Source organism: Syngnathus acus, chromosome 2 (assembly GCF_901709675.1).
Source record: "Syngnathus acus chromosome 2, fSynAcu1.2, whole genome shotgun sequence".
In the NCBI taxonomy this organism is placed as follows: Eukaryota; Metazoa; Chordata; class Actinopteri; order Syngnathiformes; family Syngnathidae; genus Syngnathus; species Syngnathus acus.
The window spans coordinates 14,503,776-14,524,756 of record NC_051088.1 but is presented as its reverse complement, the minus strand read 5'-3'; the positions used below and the strand labels follow the sequence as shown (position 1 = coordinate 14,524,756).

General features: G+C 40.9%; 2 protein-coding genes across 6 annotated transcripts; both read right to left on the bottom strand.

Moving 5' to 3' along the window:
• Positions 1 to 2,708: 2,708 nt before the first annotated feature.
• LOC119115519 (protein SON) lies at positions 2,709 to 10,367 on the bottom strand. 3 transcript variants are annotated; one of them, XM_037240087.1, is made up of 21 exons: positions 10,257 to 10,367; positions 9,817 to 9,860; positions 9,466 to 9,672; positions 9,305 to 9,336; positions 9,032 to 9,231; positions 8,759 to 8,922; positions 8,479 to 8,642; positions 7,984 to 8,272; positions 7,722 to 7,912; positions 7,360 to 7,503; positions 7,108 to 7,286; positions 6,384 to 6,518; positions 6,009 to 6,095; positions 5,730 to 5,927; positions 5,547 to 5,657; positions 4,918 to 5,034; positions 4,252 to 4,399; positions 4,106 to 4,174; positions 3,687 to 3,802; positions 3,492 to 3,593; positions 2,709 to 3,405 (listed from the first exon to the last, which is right to left on the bottom strand). In XM_037240087.1, exons 3-21 carry the CDS (start codon positions 9,627 to 9,629, stop codon positions 3,328 to 3,330), a joined length of 2,688 nt encoding a protein of 895 aa, XP_037095982.1. In that variant the 5' UTR covers positions 9,630 to 9,672; positions 9,817 to 9,860; positions 10,257 to 10,367; the 3' UTR covers positions 2,709 to 3,327. The 3 variants fall into 3 exon arrangements, with proteins under 3 accessions (XP_037095982.1, XP_037095972.1, XP_037095992.1); XM_037240077.1 differs by lacking the exon at positions 9,817 to 9,860 and having other exon boundaries at positions 10,257 to 10,362; XM_037240097.1 differs by lacking the exons at positions 2,709 to 3,405; positions 3,492 to 3,593; positions 3,687 to 3,802; positions 4,106 to 4,174; positions 9,817 to 9,860 and having other exon boundaries at positions 4,264 to 4,399; positions 4,918 to 5,033; positions 10,257 to 10,362.
• Positions 10,368 to 11,094: 727 nt separating this feature from the next.
• Positions 11,095 to 20,758, bottom strand: LOC119139022 (calcipressin-1-like). 3 transcript variants are annotated; one of them, XM_037279358.1, is made up of 5 exons: positions 20,478 to 20,758; positions 20,174 to 20,326; positions 13,856 to 14,029; positions 13,605 to 13,764; positions 11,095 to 12,253 (listed from the first exon to the last, which is right to left on the bottom strand). In XM_037279358.1, the coding sequence occupies exons 2-5, from the start codon at positions 20,297 to 20,299 to the stop codon at positions 12,054 to 12,056; spliced, it is 660 nt and encodes a 219-aa protein (XP_037135253.1). In that variant the 5' UTR covers positions 20,300 to 20,326; positions 20,478 to 20,758; the 3' UTR covers positions 11,095 to 12,053. The 3 variants fall into 3 exon arrangements, with proteins under 3 accessions (XP_037135253.1, XP_037135260.1, XP_037135269.1); XM_037279365.1 differs by having other exon boundaries at positions 20,567 to 20,758; XM_037279374.1 differs by lacking the exons at positions 20,174 to 20,326; positions 20,478 to 20,758 and adding an exon at positions 15,394 to 15,909.
• Between the last annotated feature and the right edge of the window lie 223 nt (positions 20,759 to 20,981).

Genomic DNA, 20,981 nt, shown 5'->3' with positions numbered 1-20,981 from the left:
CTCTTAATAACAGAGTCAGCAAAGATCTGATTGTCGGATGATTTTGAAAGATTATCCTGAGCGATTATCTGCCTTTGCCTCGGTACATGTCAAACCTTTTCCATTAGCAAAAATGATTAAAAAAAATGTCTGAAGACTGCTTGCCCCTCAAATAACACAGGCTTTCAAATGAAAAGTCTTCAAAACTGCTCCCTCCCCCAAAAGCACAATATAGGCCTTGCTGCAAGTTCCTAAATCTTCTTTCTGAAATAATGATGAGCAAAGCAAGTTTATGGCGTGACTTAATATACTAAGCCAGGGATATCAGGCTCCAGTCCTCAAAGGCCGCAGTCCTGCATGTTTTACAGTAGATGTCTCCCTCCTCCAACGCACTTGATTGAAAGGATCAGTTCATCAGCAAGCTCTGAAGAAGTCTGATAACAATCCTGATCATTTGAATTCGGTGTCTTGCGTTTTATACATATATAAAATGTGAACAGTATTGGGAAGCTTTAGCTTATCAGATATCGTATCTTCTGCAGTGTCAGGCAAATACTTCTCTATTGCTGTCTGTACCTTTTTACTTCAGCGTAGGTGTAACCCACACCAAAATCAACTTTTTTTTGGCTGATAAACTGTATAAATGAGTGTCCAGTAATGCTGTCTACATTACCTGGTCATTAATTTGACATTTTAGTGCATGTTTGGTGAAAGCCGTCTGTATGGTGCTATCTTCAGGTTAAATTATGTACTGCACATGAATTTGGCTTCCTGTCCTCTGATTGGACAAGTGGGGAATCCTGACGTCACTTTCAAAAGTTTGACCTGGTCGCTCTGACAAGCAAAAATCCTTCTTTGAGAGAGTTTTCAAATATTCATGAGGGGTGGTCAAAATAAAATTTGGTAGGTAGGCTTGTACAAGTGGAGCGTTCCCAGATTGAGTCAGTGAAGAACTCCTTTAAGTGACTCACAAATCAATTGGCTCTGCCAGGTTCAGAGTCAAAAGTTAAACGCCGAAACTCGGAACTGTGAGGCAGACATGCCTCAACACTGGGTCACCATGCTGCCTAGTAGAACATCAGTCATCTATGATATTAATTGATATTCCACATCCCTGCCACCTCTCTTGCTGGGAAAAGCAAATATACACAGCCAGCCGGAGGCTGCCACGATTGTCACATAAAATGGCACGATGACTAAGTTTAGGGGCCTCCCAGTGGCGGCAAGGACTAAAGCAGTTGCTTCTCGGCTGGGTCTGCCCTGACTTTCCAGCCGCTGTCACTTCAAAGCTAATATCATACAAGCTTTGAAGTGACAGTAGTTGTAAAGTTAATTAACGTATTAGTAATATGTTAATTAATCCAATTAAATAGGAGGCATCCATGAAGAGAAACAGAAATCGCATTCGAGATGAGCTTCAAAACATTTAAGACTCAACTAAATTCAATTTGAAGTAAATCATTACATGATATTGAGTTTATCGGCGGGTTAAGCTTACAAAAATATTCATCTATCAAACTGCATCCATCTGCTGAGCGGAAACTGAACCCACGCTGTCTGCATAGAAGGCAGCCAGGCAATCGACAGTTACACTATAAGCAACATACCCCAAAAAAGGAGTGAACCACTATTCAATCAGTAACAAATAAGTGAACCACTATCCAGTGTTTCTCAACTTTGATTAAGCCAAGGCACATATATGTGTACATTTATGTATATTAGAAAAACTCAAAGCACACCACCAAGTAAAAATGTCACAAAGCACTGTATTGTATATAGTGTATTAACAATCTCACCTCAACTTGGAACTGTCTCATTGAACACAAAGCTATTATTACTGTATAAACAGCAACGGGTGGATATAATGGTTGATTGTACCTTCTGCCATGTAGCGGAAGCCAGTTTAATTGTTCTGCCTGTCACTATACATCACTGACATAGACAATGCTACTTTCCATATTAAGTTATGGCTTGAAAGGATTAATGACATTTCAATTCAGTCACAACTGGGAAACTGATTTGATATGCAAAACAAACTTGATTTATATACTTTGACACAGAGCTCATTAAATTTGCCAAAGTACCAATATATACTACAGTGACACACACACAGGCTAATATTACCTTCTGCCAATTAGTGAATGAGCACTTTAAATGTTGGTTCTCGATATATAATTTTCAGCCCAATTAGGATCATTTCCAGAAGAACACCCAATGACGTAATGTGGTTGGGAATCAGTGCAGCGAGTAAAAACAAAACAAAAACACTGCTAAAAAGAATTGGAATACAGCTTGAATCATGACTCGAGTGTGTGATGTGCTTCCGACTTCTACACGCAGGCACACACACACACACAACCACGTGTGTCCTGCATTGAAGTGGGCTGATTTTGGCTCAAGCCATTACCTTCTTACACAACCCACTAGAATAGTTCCTGTGCGTGTGTGTGCACTCTTGTGCTTGAGTGTCATTTTGAGTGAGCTGTAAAATTACAAGGTAATAAAGTGCTGCCCCCTCCTGGTTTACTTCAACATCAAAATTGGAAGCTGATGGAGCCCCCCTCCCCCCAAACAAACCCTCACAACACACATTGCATGAATAATATTATAACATTCAGGATTCCTACCTGCTTAGCCTGCTTTGGGTGTAGGTGTTTCCATCTTGGTCTGCATCGCCCTAGTAGCACAGACCACTTACAGGATGACCGCCAAACACAGAGTTCCTCCACTACGTGACATAAATAACTTTTATTTTCAATACATGGTGCATGAGTTTGCGTCACAATCTGTTGTCTGTACTACAACTGCACAACATAGTTATTGACTGAGACTATTTCACAATTCTTGTTGGTGTTTCATTTTAAAATCTTTGCCAAGTTCAAATTCATGTTGTCAATATGCAGCACCGTGCAAAAGGCCACCACTACTTTTGCTTCTTTTTTTTCCACAGCAGTCATTTGACTTCTTAAGCGTGAAAATTGGAAGATATAGGGTTAACAGAATTGAAATAAAATCCAAAATGATTTATTTGTGGCCTGAGAAACAAGAAACAATTTCATTTTGCCAAGAATATGGATGAGGGTGGTAACCCTAATCATTTTGACTCATTCTTGCAATGGAACCATCCACCACTCCAAAATCACGACGACACCTCTTGTCTGTCTGTTCATTATTCCCCATGACTCAGGAAGTACAGACCGTCGAGTTATACATGATCTTTTTAGCATTGCTGGAACAACAAATCTCATAGTGGCCTAAGATGTTTGCACAGTGCTGTATAATGACAGAAGCAGATTGAAAATGATGAGACAACAACAACGGTCACATAACCGGGTGACTGCTCGACGTCTACGTGGAGAACAGAGGCCCAGTGGAAGAGGCCGTGAAGACAGGCCCACTATAGAGTCCAGGTCCATCAACAGGAACCTGGTGAACAACCGTGGAACATTTAGCAGGCCATTCTGTGTGATATTCTGCTGTCTTGTTCATTGAGACCTTTGACTTTACGTTACCTCTCCAAGAGCCTGCAGTGCCACTGTTGCTGCCATGGCCTTGGCATGTTTCTTGTTGGGACTGGCTGTTTGCGGCTGATAGTCGGCACCATTCACCGTGACCTGGTGAGTACACAACGCATTGATGAGTAACCTTAGCCAGCCCACAGCCCGCCCACAGTAGTTCAGTGCAAACAGGAAAAAAAGCAATCGTACCTTGAAGAGGAAATTTTTCCGATGATCCGGCCCGCTGTGGTGAACCATAACAAAGTCAGGCTGCGTCATCCGTTTCTTAGTGCACAATTCAATAAGTGCAGATACTGGGTGCTTGCCTGTTTGGAAAGAGTTAAATGAAATCAGGTCCAATAGCGGGTGCTTGCCTGTTTGGAAAGAGTCAAATGAAATCACATCCAGTAGTTAATTTTGGACCATTCAAAACAAACAGTGCTGGATTTTCATTTGTTAATATTTAGTACTTTTGAAATGTTTTATTCCAGCTACCATCGTAGAATTTGTTTGTATGTCAAGAGTACCAACCATTTTGTCAAAAGGTGCATGTTCTGATGATACCTTTTCAGTACTATTGCAACTAGTTTGTGATCTTAAGACACATTAAACAACTATATGCCATTTACCCATCAGGTCCTTGGTTACCACCAGTCCCCCTGTTGGTTTCTGTAACTTCTCTCCTTCAGCAACCAATCCTGAATCACATAAAAAAAATATATTTTTGTTATATCACCATTTATCTCAAGCATGAAGTACTATGGGACCTCCAGACCTTTGCGGTCCACCTTGAAGTCAATGACAATCGGTTCCACAGTGCCTTCACGGTTCCTCCCGAGGCCCTCTCCTACCCTCCAGCCCATCTTCCTCATCAAAAATTCTCCAACGCCGCCTGATACTGGTGCTGCCCTGAGGAACTGGTCCTAAGATCAGAACAGGCCCAAGCTTGAGATAGCAAACGAGAACATCAAACTTGCAGTGGGAAGCATGTGGTCAACCAATTCAAGTGTTATAGTATTATTATCCATTGCCTAGGGAAGAAACCTATTGAGGTCAAACTTCTGGGGTGGCCAACAACCCCATTTACCAATCGAATAGATCCACCCCTGTACTGAATAGGGGTACAATCCCTCCTTATTCTGAACCAGAACAAGAGAAAAGTGTAGGCTCGTGTCCGCAATTCCAAAGTAGAGGGTTTTTCTTTAATTATGATTTTTCATTTTTTTCTGCTCCAGTCCTGCCTTGCCACCCACAGTAGAACGTATGTGTAATGCAATACAGACAATTTCAGTATTAAACATCCTTCATTCTTAAAGTGATCATTGAATATTTTTGTGTTACATGCAAGCTGGATTAGACAGGCTGTTAACCAACAGGCATGTTCCGCCAGTGCGCGAGTGCATATTGGTTTAAATTCGCATTGTGTTGTATCTTTTTTTACCTTCTTCAGCCAAGCCTGTGGGCCGCTGTTGGACAGCTCCTCTGAGGAGAGGACCTGGGCTCCTGTAGAGCCCGTGAAAAGACCAGGAACGGTGTTGGACTGGGCCCACGCATCCACCTGTTAAAAGAAAACACATGAGCTCAAATAGCATAGCTGGTGATGCTTGGGTAATTTCACATCCCACATACAACCATGGGAGCCCAGTGACTTGTGTGCTCAGTGTCTTATTTATATGAGGATTGGAACCTAAGGAAAATATCTAGCAGCTTCCATTGCTATAGAAGTGTGAAAATTCACCGACAACTATTTGATCACCAAATTTTCAATCAATTAATGGTTTAGCGTAATTGTTGAATTTACAATGGTCGAAATTCTTTGATTTCAGCCTCTAAAAGTAAATATTCTCTGATTTCTATCACTTTACTACTAGGTACTACATTTTCTCATTATGCTTAAAACTGCTCTCTTTTCACACTGTATGACAGGTCATTGCTAGTACAGTATAATTTATCTGTAAAGATACCCTAATATGCAACCCTAATAGCGATCTAAATAGAATCTTTCCTCGAGAGATTATAATAAATTTGTCTTAAAAAAAAATTAAAGGAAAATAATAAAATAGCTACTACCTGCTCTTGGGCCCGGCTAAGCATGCAAATGGCGTTAACGTCATATGGGTTCTCGGCCAATCGCCTCTGAGCCTTGATCCTCTCACTCACAGCCTGAGAGATGTCGACAGGCTGCAAAAACAAAAGACGTTCAACAGTTGTGTCTAGGAGTAACTGGGAAGCATGTTCTTAATGCAACTCAACCTGCGGTGGGGGACCAGGAAACACGCTATCGTCATCTGCCGCCGATGCCTCATCCGTCCCCGTCAACTCTGCGGCTGTCGAAGTCTCACTGGTAACTGATGAAGAGCTGACTGGCGTCTTGGGAATGTTGGTCTTTGCCTCATCTGACGCTTTTTCTACTGGAACCCAATCTCCATAGGCGTCCAATGTCTTACTTTCCTGGATAGAAAACACTGCATCACTTGATGTGAAACAAAAGAAAAAAGCCCTCATAGGCAAGTGTAAATTGTTTATTGAGACCTTTTTACGGTGTTGAGATCCTGAAGACACTGGAAACTCTTTTGCCATGCCTGCATCACTTCGGGCAGTGGGTCGTACTGTCGTGTTCTGTAAGGTGAGCATGTTGGCGTTACTACCAATCACCTTTTCCTAATAATTAGTCACATTATCACACATTAGGAGTAACTGAGAATTGATTTACTTTGAAAGAATATACGATACAAAATCAATACTTCACGCTGCTACACGGACTTTTTCATTCCATCCACCAAGGATGTTTTTTTTTTCTAGGTTAAAAGCAAAATTATTGACTTGACGGGCGGGGCATGGGTCAAGGATGTAATCATTACATTTTTTCTTGCATGATTTCATTTGTGAAACGTGTGTGTATTTTACACTGATGTTGAAGCTGATGGCCTTATGTTCACGCAGAACCAATCCCCCAAATGGTTTCCCGTCGTCCTCCTCGATTGGCACAAGAGGCACCGCCACTGGCAATTCACCTTTGCTTTCCACAATCATCTTGCACTTCTGAAAATACAAAACACATATTGCTGAAATCAGAGGTATGTAATGTATCTGTTGGCTCAAATAAACCTGCAGCGTTTTTTGCATATATTGAGCCCCTGCATATCAGTGATTGGGCATTTCCATTTTCATACTTCTTTTTTTAAGCATCCATCCATTTCTTAACCCTTATCCTCACCAGGGTCACGCTCGTGCTGGAGCCTATCTCTGCTGACAGCTTATTTTGTTCTCAAGCCAAAGTACTAAAAGCAGTCGTTTAGCATCACCTAGTGAAATTTTGGTGGAATTATGTTAAATTCAGTGGTTTGCTCCTTGTCTTATGTGAAAGTCACTTTTTGAAAAATAGTTGCTACAGTGGTTGAGAAAAATTGTTAAATGTAGCAACCAAATGGCCAAGTTAGCCACACTTTTGTAAACTTGTTTCGCTCTGTTGGCAGCCCTCTTGTAAGGGGAACCAATGTAAGTCTGCTAAGGTCAATAGATAACGACTACTGAATTTAACTGTATTAGGTTGAGTTATTTTCTGTGAAACAATTTTTTTGTTTGCTTTGTTTTTTGTTTTTGCGAATTCTGGAGTGTACGGGGCACTTACATCTGTGAACTCCTTAATGCTGATGCTGTTTGCCTGCTTGGCTACTTTCTTTTTAACTTCCTCCAATGCAGCAGTTATGGAGCTGTTGAGGTTTGCACCAGGAGGTTTGTTGGTTATGGTGGGCAGTGGCAACAACGCGGACAAGGTGTTGATGTTGGACAAGGCAGCTGTCATGGTGGCTGTGAAGTAGACACGGGGAATGATGTACTATTTTTGAAGCATTAACATGATTTCTCCAACTGATATTTATACCTGCCGTCATAGCAGCATTCATGGCCATGCTTGGAAACGACAACGGCAGCATGGAGCTTTTCAGGCTGGCGGGGATGGACATACCCACTTTGGCGCACATAGCGGCTGCATTGGCCTTGGCAATTTCTAGCAGTTGCTCTTTGCCTGAGGGGAACATAAAAGCAACCCAATTCAACTCTTGTGCATTCATTGAGGGAGGGGAAACAAATGAATCCGAAATCAACCACTTCCCCACACATGGGGAACAACAAACCAAAAACAAAACCAACAAACAAAACAAAAAAAGACAAACCAATTTACCTTAGCTCTGGGTGACAACTGTGCAGACATGAAGGACACAAAGCCAAATTGCCATATCTGACCTATTTCACTGATCCGTTGAGAGCTGTCAAGTTGAGCTCCATGTTTCCATGTAGGGGATCTTTTTCTGCGCAGGATGAGCTCAGGCGAGGTGCTTGGCTCTCGTTTCCAGCGGTCTCGCTGGCTGTAAATCGTTCGCCTCCTCTCTTCTCGTGATGCAGAGCGTGACCTCCGTGACCTCCGGTTTCTGGACCTGCATTGACCACATAAAGTATTTTGCTCCTGCTCCTACAAAAACTCTTCTCTCGTAGACTGGAAACTTACCTCGACCGCGATCGCCTTCTCCTTGAAGAACTCCTGGATCTGGACCTCGTCCTCGTCCTCGTCCTGTGAGTCCTACAAGGTGACCGAGACCCCTTCTGCCTCTTAGCTGACTTCTCTTCTTTGCCCCTTGATGGGGACTTGGATGGCTTACGTCTTTTTTTTGCAGGGGATTTCCTCGCACTGGCCGAGATGTGTTCTGATGCCTTTAGCTGTGGCTGGACAGGCTCACCTGTCTGATGAGTCCGACTAGACTGATTTGGCACGGATGGAGGTGCAGCACAACCTGAAACTGGAACAATAAACAATCAAAGCAGAACTTTAGCTTCTTCTAAAATAGATTAAAACTAACTGAAATGAAAAGGTGAAAGTCAAAATGGAATGAAAACTAACAATGAAAAGTGCTCAAGTATTATAACCCTGATCTAGATAGACAGGTCAATTAGATAGTAGACATCTATTTATCAATTCAAATTAGACAAGACCATGAATTTGTACCTGAATTGTCTCTGATGGTTTCCGTTGCGATCTCGGCTGGCTTGTCTGTTTGCAGTTCTTCTGTGTCTCTTCTTTTAGGAATTGGAGACGGCAATCGGATGCCTTTTGCAGCATCTTGTTTGGACTCTGTAGATGCATCCAAACCATCCCTGTTGTCTAAGGATCTATGCACAGATGCATACAGAAAATACAAGAATATCAAGAAAAGCCAGGGTTAAGATTTACAAGAACTACATTTTTAATCGTTTTAGCATTTTCAAAAGTCCCTTGTAGGCAGTACCTGGATGAGGCGCGGTGGCCCCCTGAACTAGACCGTGAGCGAGATCTGGCTTTTCGTTTGCCAGGTCGAGAACTCCATCCCTCCGAGTTGGAATGTGAACCGTTGGAATGTGAATGGGAGCGCCTCCTTTTTCCCTCGTCTGTTTTTTCTCCAGTGGAGCTGTCCTGGATTGAGCAAAGACTAGTCAGTTATCTTCAGCTTTGAGTTGTTGCAAGTTACTTTGAGCATCAATCTTGTTAGATCCCAGTCAAGCCTCTTTTTTTTTTTTTTTACCTGTTTTGGGATGATATCAGGCAACTCATCACATGGCCTTGGCAAATAGCTTTGAGCACATTTTCTCTTTTTTTCTTTTGTGTCAGAAGTAGATGAATTTATTTGTTTCTCATCCTTATGCCTCTTCTTCTTCTTCTTCTTCTTCTTCTTTTTCTTTCCTGATTTGTGCTTATGACTTCTCGAGCTACTGGCATGATCACCTGAAATAAGTCAATACCAACTGTTAAGATACTGAAACTTCTGGTTTATATGGAGAAGATAGAAAACACTTACATGGCTGTTCATTTTCTATTGGGGATCCTTTTCTACAAAAAAAAGGCAAGATTTAGTTTAAAATGAAAATACAGCAACAACACATTTTGAATTCTGGTGTTATTGCAGCAATAAGGGTCAGATGTACTTTGGCCGAGGATTTATGACGTATGCTGTTTTACCTGCAATGAGTGTCCAAGACTTCCCCGCATTCAGAAGTGCTCTCTTTTGCCTCCTTCTCTCGTTTCCGCTTCTTCTTCTTACTTTTATGTGTTTTGTGCTTCTTATGTTTCTTATGTAAACTCTTGCCATCACTATTTTTATCTCTATTATCCTCTGAAGTCATTACACTGGACGCAACCACAGTTTGAGGAGTACTGTCAAGACAACTGTAAAATAAGAAAGATTTTAGGCATACTTAAAAGGATGTAATAAATGGTTTGAATCAAATACTATGCCGAAATTAAGATAATCACACTTGATTTTTATCGACTTTGCAATAGCAGTTAAACAAGACATATGAAGCATCATACCGTAGTAAAATGTAAACATTTGATTGCTTTACGAGAGGACCACACTAAAAAAACAGAACAGACAAACGCAGTCGAATGAAGTGCAGTCCCAAAACACTGTAAATTACAACAATGCGATGGAATTGAGATATTTTGATTGTCTCGTTTCAGCAATCAATTACAATTAAAGCTGTGCAAAATTTTATTGAACAAAATGTCACGTTAAGTCCTAAAAATAAGCCGATACATTATACGTTATGTTTTGAAGACATTGATCAAAACAAACATTCTATTATGATATATACGGTACTATAGTACAGCTAGGTTTCGAGAGGATAAACACCGTAAAAATCGTTGAGCGGACACTTTTACCGGTTTGCTCGAACCGAACACGTTCAAACTTCGTTATATTTGCAAAATGAATGTAGCTATGATGCATGTAAAACTAATTATTGACATACGTTTTGTCGACATTCTGGTCTTCAATTTCTTTTATTTTATTTAAAATAAAATCTTGAAAAATTTGCTCTAGGTTGGCTGCCATTTTTAAAGTGTGCAGCTAGACATCCGGCTAGGAACGGTCACGGAATCCACGTTCCGGATTGTGATTATTTCCAATCGTCATCCATATGTAACAAAAATCCAAACCAATGTTCTCTCTAAAACAAAATAATTGACTATCCCGCCTGTTACATGTGGCAGTTAATAGTTCTGTCTTGGTGACTAAAACGCCATCGTAGTCACGGTATGAGGGAAATCTACACAGATGAATCTACACAGATATAAACAGCATTTGCTGAATCAAACTGAATGTAAAATAAGTTTTTTTTTTTTTTTTTTTGTAGATTCACTATAGGAAAACCACAAGAACACTTTATCTGTTATTTAAAAATAATTTCTTGTAGCAGCTACATTAAACATTTTTTTTATTTCTGTAATTTTTGCTTGTACTCTTGAGCTCATAAACAAAATTTAAAATCGGCTTTGGTGGATGATTGGCACTGCAGACAAATAACTGGTTTATCATATATGATTTATCATTCAGCCATATACTTCAATTAAGACATCGACAATGGATTTTTACTGTTACACCCCCAGTTACAAAAACCCATCTGCGCCCCTTTGTGTGTGTGCGTGTGTATGTAATAAATTAATTAAACGGGCCAATTTTTTAGAGATAAGCCGATACGTAAGCAAATTGAGACAAGATCGTTTATTTCAGTAATCACATGTTTTGAGTAGTAAGGTACTCATGTAAATTGGGTGCTTTGACTAAAAAAAGGCAGAGAAACACTGCGGTGTAATACTCAATTCATTGCTTTTATTGGCTTTTAGGCTCAGCAACAGTGATTTTTATGTCAGAATACAATTCTTAGCACATCTTACATAAAGCCAAACTCTGATCAAAAAGATGGTCCAGTTTTAGACTTTTTTTTCCCCCCATGGCTGGAAAAGGCCAACCATGTTGCCACATACCACAGATAAAGGCCTTGCTGCGTTTGTCATACATGGACAGTTCTGTGAATGAATGAAACATAGGACAAGTCTAACAATTCCCTGCTAGTTTACAAGAAAAGACCAGACACTTTCCATACCTCTTTTCACCGAGAATTGACAAGGACAAGACTGTGAATATTACATTCTCATTTCAGAGCAGTATCAGAATGTAAAGCAGTACACGTTGACCACACATTCACGGCACACAAAACACTTTATATAATATTAAAGATGTGACATCACACACCCACCATCTTAAATTATCACTATGGAAATCTGAACTGTGGTGGTGTATAATATGTAGCTTTTGTATTTTTATTGATAAGCAATTTATTTTCCACCCCGAATTTGAGTGAAGCTTGCTTGTAAAGAATGATGCTGCATTTATGTTGCGTGGGAATCTTGTCAATTACAAGCTTATCTCATGCACATGTTAGTAATAGAACATCTAACAAATCTATAAACCAAGTATCCAAACATAAGATGAAGCATGAACATAAGGTCTTACACACTTCAAAACCTGGTATTCCATCATCCCAAACCCTCAAATTGGAGAGCAGTTATCACACAGCTGAACGTCTCAAAAAGAATTTCCGATCTTTCCCAGTAGACACAAATACAGCATCTGATTCTAAGTTTGTCTCCTTGCCAACGGGACAATGCAGCACCTCCTAGGCACCTTCCCAAATTCAGAGAGCAAATCTCAGAGAGCACATCTTCTGCGCCGTATGAATGACATCACAAGGTTATTTGGACAGCTTTCACTCCAGTGCCGATAGCTGCTCAACACCGTGTGTGTAATCAGGCCGGCGTGTCTGGACGATCTTGGGCCGTGCGGGGCGCGCCATGTTGTCCGGTTCGCTGTCATCCTGAGCCAAACTGTCACCAAGATCTTCCTTGCAAACATGGACGACAACGCTGGGGGTGGTGGGCGTGGCTGTGTGGAGCTCGTATTTGTCGCCTGGAAATTAGAATTTATGTTTATAAGGGCTGAATAAAAAAAACATGACAGGATAAAACACTATTCCCTCCACCATGAAAACTCTTTGGGTTACTGTTTGTTAGCAAAAAAATACAATCTTATAGAGAAGTTCAACTATGATTCCATTATATCCACTAAGCCTGGGCAAGCCTCTGCTACAACAAATTAGGCCAAATAGTTTTTTACGCATCCGCCATTTCAAGTCTGTCAAATGCATTTATATTGAAATGTCAGTCACCTGCACATTCTTCATCAAAGTAAACATGCGCAAATTGAAAAATACTGAATTCTGATGTGGCGCCACTGTGACGACAGATCATAGCAGAGGTGAAGGCAAAGGGAAAATATTTTGCACGAGTTGTATAGTAAGCAACATTGAGAAAATGGAAGAAAAATAAAAAATGGTGTCCCACTGTCAGGCACGGTACTACACCCCTCCAGCATTTTACAGGTGTGTACCATATTTTCCGCACTATAAGGCACACTTAAAAGCCTTTAATTTTCTCGAAAACCGAATGTGCGCCTTTTGTGTGGACCGAATTCCAAAACCTGTAAATGTTGTGTGGCTGCCGCCACAGGGACGTAAGCTGACAGTGATCAGAGAACACGTAAGATGAAGCAATCAGAGGACATTACGTTTTACGTAAAGTGCGTAAACCAATCAGAGAACTGTACATAATATGTAGAGTTTGTACCTTGGCCACGATTGATAAATACGATTGGTTTGTGCAAAACAAACAGTATCAGGGCCCCAGAAAATGACCTCGGCAAAGAGTCATGCTTACAAGGCATAATTCAAGCTACATTAGTTACTCGGTGGCACATGGTAATCGAGCAGTCGCATCAACGGCGACCGCACGATCATTGCTGAAGAGCAACGTGACAACGAGTCTGACTCCGACAATGACGAGAGGGAACTTGGGAACTTGATTAATGGCTAACTTGCCCAACAGTCTCATTCAGATACAGAAGATGAGGACTTTGATGGATTTGTGTATGAATATCGATTAACAATAATGTGAGTACAGTATAGTACATGGTAAAATAGCAGAATAAAGTACAACCAAACTTACTGTCTTATTAAGTACAGAATAACTGAGTCCTTCTAACCCAAAGCACTTTATGATGCAGAAAATAGTGTGTGCACGTGTGTATATATATGTTATTGATTGAATTAAAAACCCATTAAGCTTTCGTATTTGTGCTTCACCTGTAACCTGTGTGTGTTTGGGGGCGGGGACGGGAGTAGTGGGGAGAGTCGATTATATTCTATTCCCACATATTGGTCAAATCTGTAATTATATGACGATGGAGAGAATAACAGATTCACCTGGTCCTAGTTTTGAGATGGCGCACAACAGGTCATAGTTGACGACAGGCATAGCATCCTGAGACTGCTCCCAGCCCACTGGAGGTGAGGCCGGTGGTGAGATAAGGAACTGCTTCTCCGGCTTTGGAGGCTCAAGTCTCGGACTCCCAATGTGGACAGACTGCAGGAAACAGACAACAACCATTAGTCCCGGTAATTTTAAATCTTATGGACAAAAAAACATCAATAAAAGTGTCTCTCATCAACATTACCTGAGCAAAGTAGAGGCGCATCTCTTTGCCATGAAAATCAGTTTTGTGCAGTCGCAGTCTTGCCTCTGCCGCAGCGAGTGCGTTGCTAAAATTAATCCTGACCCGACGGAAGGACTTGAAGTACTGGAAGTGCGCATCTGGGTCAAAAGTATGGAATAAAGCCTCGAAGCTGGCCTGCAACGACAAGGGGGATGGGGAAGAGTGCAAGAGAGTGTGAGAGAAGGAACAGACCATCAGCTAACAGGGACAAAATGATAACAGCGCTAAAAATATTTAACGCTGAAACTGATAGTCTGTCTTCAGCAAATAGTCCTTAAGTGCAAAACATTCCAACAAAGCTGGGATGGGGTCATGTTTGTTTACCACTGCGTTAAATCACTTTTTCTTTTAACTACGTTCAATAAACGTTTGGGAACTGCTGACGATCCTAATTTTTTAAGCTTTGTAAGTGGAATTCATTGCTTGACATACAGCTTAAGCTCAAGAAATGTAGCCTGGCCATACACATTAGTCAACCCTCAGCCTCTCTTGGATGCAATTCAATTCAGGCAGGCTGGACCACAGACTGGGCCACTCGGGGTTTGGTTCTGGGCCGCATGTGTCCCACAGGTCGCGAGTTAAATAGTCCTGGCCTGTAGGATCTTTTGGAAAGTTGTGGTTTGTCAAGTGCAAATTTGTGGCAATGTTGTCCTAGATTTGTAACACATGGCTACTGCGTTCATGCAAAAACGTTGACGCTTTGGATTGAAGTGAGCGGCTTGATGGAGTTCCGCATCCATGGTACTAGTCTGACACAACACCATTGATAAACTCCTCTTAGTGTTTATTTAGGATATTACTCAACTTAGTTTCAATACTTTGTGCATCTTGGGTAAAATATATATATATATTTTTTTTTTAAATGTTTTGTCTGCAGCTGATCCTTAGTTGTGCGTGTGCATGGTCTGCGAATGTTCTAAAATTGTGAACAAAGTATGCACAACTTCAGGCACAAAGATATTGATGAATCACTCATTGCATGACTTAGTAAATGAGGGCCATTGTCCTTAAACTGTTCAACTATTTATCACGCAATTGTTCACGAAACCTCGCCCCATCTTTGTGAATGACTGAGCAATTTAGGGAAGCTCCTTGCCAATTCGCACTCTGAGACAAGTCCAGGCTAAGTGGTATAGAAAAAGGGATGTGATACAATCACTGTCAATCACGATCAGTCAAATAAAACAATGTATTCATCCTCCTCCATTTATCCAGGCAGACGATCAACAGTGTGTCGTTCAACACCTGCCCTGAGTGCAGGACCGAGTTGGACAATGCAGCGGTACAACACATCACAAGTGAATTGTCTTAAGCAATAGGATTTCTACAATAAAAAAAAAAAGATAATTAGTAGCAACGAGGTCTTTCAAATAGGATACATCAATATTACACTAAAGCCGGCCAGCAAAAAAAAAAAAAAAAAAGGTGTAGAAGTGACCATTTTTGTCGCGGCTGCTGGGCGCCATCAAGTTAAGCAAAAGAGCAGACACTTTGCTTACCTGAGCTTCGGGATGATTGAACACTTCCCGACTGGTCATTGAGACAACCAGACATAAGTGGTTACACTTGGTGGTTTTGATGTGCATGGCAGGCAACGCAGCACGCAGAAATCGCCACTTAAATCTTGAATTCAAGGTTGCCGAGAGGCTCTTAAGAGGCAGGTGGGAGGACGATGAAGAAGGAGGAGAGAAATGAGAGCGTCGAGGAACCCTTGCCTTCTCCAGGCTGACAGATAGATGAGCGAGGCGTAATCTGATGCCCCGAAGAAGGGAAACGGGGAGGTTGGCTTTTTGGCCGATGGATTTCCTCCGCCCTTACGCTGCACCACACCACCACAGATCAAGCATCGGTCGCCTTTATTTAATGATCCAGCAGCTCTTTCGCAACCTAAAGATTAAAGAAATCTATCCGGCTTTTGGGTGCGGAGAAATGACTCATTTAGTGTCTCTCTCAGACTTCCTTCCTCACGCTCTCTTTTTTTCTTTCTTTATCACACCCCATCAGCAACATGTTGACGCACAGCCCACAGCTCCTGCCCACTAGTCAGCGATTTGCCGAGTTCCAACAGACAAGGAAAGGAGGAGGAGTTTGTTTATTTTCTCTTGCCAATTAAATTCAATGCCGACTGATCCGACGGAAAGAAGAACACTAAGACAGCGTGTACGAAGAGTCATGACATCACCTGACGTCTGACACGTCAATCAGTACATTCAATATGATAATATAACCATCATAAACCAAAGCCCTTGGCAACTCAGATTGGATTTTCGAGAAAAAGAAAAAAACAACAACACCCGAGATGTGCGAGACAAATGTGAATGAGCCACAAGGAGAAAGACCCAGAAACCAAGGGTGCGAGAAAGAGAACAGCTGAGAACAGATGGCAGCTGAATAGCAGCAGAAAAAAAAGGAGTGGAAAGAGTAACAGAGACATGACGGGTAGGAAGAATGCAAACTGGAGGGGCGAGGTATTGCTCATGGAAAGTATGCGGCATGATGACACGCTTTTATGAGGTATTAATAGCAAAGAGCGTGAAGAGAAAATTGAGTGATCGTATAAGGCTAAGCAGTTATGTTTAGCACGTGACGTGCATTCATTCATTCATTTACCACTTTGCATTCATATTTACCCAGTATTGCTGCTGTTGCACGTACTGAACATTTATGCAAATGTTCAAAATGTAAAACAATTCCAAAGTGTCTTAATAAAGAAGCTTTGATCTGGCTACACAAAGGAAAAATAATTACAGGACGTTCCAAGATTTTAATTTTTTTAATTTTTTTTGGTGAGGCTAAAATGGATCCCAGTGACAAAGGTGTCAAAATCAATTGACAGCAAATCGATTATCAAATAAATCACCTCATACTTTATTAATCGAGTAATCGTTTAGAGATATTTTTAACTAATGACTTTCCAAATCTTGTAATTTCAGGCTCTTATAAGTAATAATTCACTAATTTCTCTCGTCTTTCATGAAAACAGGCTAATTTATTCATGCCTGTATTACTCGTCTTAGCCGCTAGGGGCCCCATGGCAAATTTGGATTGATAGAGGGAAAATGATGAAAAACCTCTACAAATCTGTCTTAAAATATGATCGTGGTGCTACAATAAAATAAGTTGAGTTCATTTACCAAAGTAGGGGTTAATACTTTGACCCAAACATATAAAATGTATGCTTGGCTTCTGTAAATGGACAAGGTTTATCAACTACTACTAATAAAACATACAAGTAAATGCGTCGTGGCAACAATTGCCAGTGTGCTTTTCTCTTTGCTCTTTCCGAAGTTTACCTTAGGTACATTTTGACTCGACTGAAAGAATAAATAAATCAGTGTGTTTTTCTTCTTCATTTTGAATAAAGAACTCTTATATACCTCACACAACTGAACACCTACTTTTGCATCCCCCGTATAAAATAGTCAACATGTAAAGGGGCTTCAACCGCTATGTTCCATCCACCACTTCTGAAATTTTAAAATTGATGAGTCTCATAGCTCATTAATAAACTTGCAAAGAATGGTCCCCTCCTGGCACTACTTGAGGTCATTATTAATCTTCTTGTTCTTCTACATGTACAAAAAGTTTTCCACTGAGAGTCATGCTGCTGAGCCACCCTCATTCTATACCACAACCAAAACAATGTGCACAGTGGAAACTCTTGTAACCTGAAAAGTCAGCTGACTCATGAAACATTTCAGGCAGTGTGTAAAAAAAAAATCACGAAGAGGAGGGAAGAAACACAATCACGCTACCCCCCCCCCCACCCCCCCTTGTACAGCAATCTACTGGTTTTCTCCAACAAAATTGATGCAAGTATGGATCTTGTAACAAAATGATGGTGATATACTTCAGTTTTAGTGTTTGCATTTCATCACATGACCAACATTCAGCTTCTTGCTTACTCCTAACAATTTCATCCACACGCTCATCCACGTGCTACTTAAGACCAGACGGTTTAGGAAACATTGAAAATTCCCCAGTCATTCATCTTTCCATTTAAATCGTGTGATGATATGAGAAGACAATGGGTTGTATTTACTGTATCCAAGATGTTCCAATTGATAGCGAGCTTAGCAAGCATCCTGAGCCTTTTTCCACTGACTCAGACTTTCCAGTCTGATTAACATTGCAAACATCAGCATTTCAAATCTTTAAATGAGAAAGTACTGACAATTTTGAAAAAGCTGGAATCCTCAATTTACTCTATAGAGAAACTGGTAATTGTTTCCACTTCACTTTATTTAACGCTGACAGTGCAAATGGAATGGACACTTATCAAAATCCATTTTGGGTTAAGAAACAGCATTTTTGCAGCATTTACTTTTCAAGACCTTTTTGAGATTTACGAACAAAATTTAAGACCAAGATAACGCAAACACTAAAGGCTGTCGGAAAAGTCATTCAAATTTAATAAAGTGGGTTATGTAAGCTGTACTTTGTACCACTGAGCTACAGGAAAAAGAAAACAAATCCTGGTGTAGAGTTGCAATTAGAGGTTGAGCAAAATGCATCTTCAGCCTATGAAGTATAATGTTCAGGATGCTTCTAATAGTTTTAGTTCCATACACATTATTTTTAATATCAGAACATGAGAAACAATTGATCACATTTGGTATTCATGTACAGGTAGGCAATATTGGGCTGTTCAAAAAATAAAAGTCTGCATTTGCAAACATACTATATGAACAATAAAAATTGATGCTGATAAATTTTTTTTTAGTTACTTACTGAATCAACCTAAGGTTGTATTTGAGTGCACACACCCAGACCACAAAAAAATGAGGTCAGAAAAGTTCCAGGACTGCATCGCAAAACATTTCAAACCCAAACAACAAGTTTTACCCTTCAATGTGTGCCAGACAATCAAGCGGCACATCTACAAAGAGATCGTTTGGCATTTGCTTCATGTGCCAGCTCACAATGCCCTGAGCATGCAACGGTTCCTGACCGAGAAGCATATTGCCCGGCTGAAGCAACCTGCTTATCCACCCGGTCTGGTGCCATGTTATTTTTGTCACCCCTTCTTCCTAAGTTCAAAGGGCTTTATCAAAGTAGATGTGGATGCCATCAAGATTGCCATGACCTCGGAGCTGTGGATAATCCCGGAAGAATACTTCCAGGAGTGCATGATGGTGTGGCATCAAATGCTGTGAACGTCTGTGAGATTCCAGGGATTACTTTGAAGGAGAAAACTTGTAGTCCGTAGTTTAGATTTGAAAAACTGGACATCTTTGGTGACATTAGCCCTGGAAATTTCTTACCTCATATACTTTTAATCAATCTTAAATTCTGTATTTATTGGTATTCTACTTTTTTTTTTCCTGCTGATTATTCAACTTCTAGTTCCAATCTGACCAGCCATTTATCTCAGAACGTAAATATGTTTTCGTCCTCATTTCAACACATTCAGCTGAATATTTATGTGCTTCTCTGTGCCCATCTTGCATGATGTTGGTATTTCCCCGTAATGCTAGACAGACAGTTCGTCATGGAAAACCTTGCAATATAAATGCCACTTTAAGACTTTCCATTCCAACAGCTGACTTTTGTTTTCACCAGGTCCGGGTTTAGAGAAATGAGAAAGAAGAACACGAAAACCATGAGCAGGATGACGTTTAACGCACCTGCTCCCCATTTACACCAGAGACTTTATAACATAAGCAAGGCCCGTGACACCGGGGAGTGGTACCAGCCCTCCGGACTATTAATGTGGCTTCATGCTGAGTTTTGACAGGAAAAGTAAATCTACACTGTTATACAAGAGTCACACTGCTTACTGATTGTCTGAAGTAATGATATAATGATTGACAACCATTTGAGGGGGGAGAGAGTGCGAGTGTATGTATGTATGTATGTATGTACGTGTGCGTATGTGTGCGTATGTGTGTGTATGTGTGTGTGCGTGCGTGCGTGCGCGTGAATGAGAGGCATTAATGTGCCTTTTCTTGGTTGCTGCATGATGAAGTCTGATTTACGACGTATCTGACACATACAATATGGGAGACGCGCTTCCGGCAACCAACCAATGAATCCACTCAAGTCGGAATCTACGTAAATTTGACGTCTATGGGCAAAACGCTCCACGGACAAACCCTATAACACATTTGACTACTGCCGCCACCTACTGGGCGTCAAAAGTCACTGCACGTTTGTTTACGCTTGGAACTTGAGCATTTCAATGATTTGAGAATCACATCAGACATAACATTATAAGAAATAAATCGATGACGGTAAGAAATAAAAAAGGCCTTATTTTGTTCAACATATAATTCTTACCTTCAGACGGCCGTCGTTAAAGAAATCTTCCGCCACTTTGTACGCAACAAGGGCGTCTGGTAACGCATTGAACTGGACAGCCACCGCCGCCGCGTCCTCTTCGCAACCATTCTCCGATTGCTGCATTGCCACTAGTTTTTTAGTTTTTGCTTTCTGGAGACACAGACAGACAGATGACAGCTGTGACGTCGAACACGCCCACGAGCCATTATACTTTCGGTGTGAGCACCCAATTTTTAGCTTTTTCTTTTAATTCAATTTTTACAATCACATTTATCTGTATATTTCAATACTTCCAACCAACCTGGTCGCATGCGAATATAAAGCGACGCCAACTACTGTTCGCTCTCAAAAGCCGCTACAAGCCGAACACAGCTCGCAGGATAAACTGACCAGGAAACAGAGACTACGACGCTAAACGAGCAGAGTCCGTCCCATTCCGTCAATTCCTCTTCTTTTCCACACCGAACGTAAACACTGCACCATTTAACAGAATCCGCCAATTATCCAGGCTGTACGATCCTGTATTCTTTTTTGTTTGTTGAATGACTGTGGAGGATAGAGGAAGTGGCGTCATTCCACGGAGCCGCTGATTTCCAGTCTCCACCACGCGTCTGGCGTTTCACCATGACGTCACGATTTTAATATAATGAATGACTAGTTGAAATCAACCATTTTCCAGAACTACAAGAAAAAAAAGAAAAAAAAACTTGAACATATTCCAAGCCAGATGCTGACAGCTGTTCCTCAATGTCTTAATAAAAAAAGGTGTATGACAGAATTACAGCACACCTAATGATCACGTCAA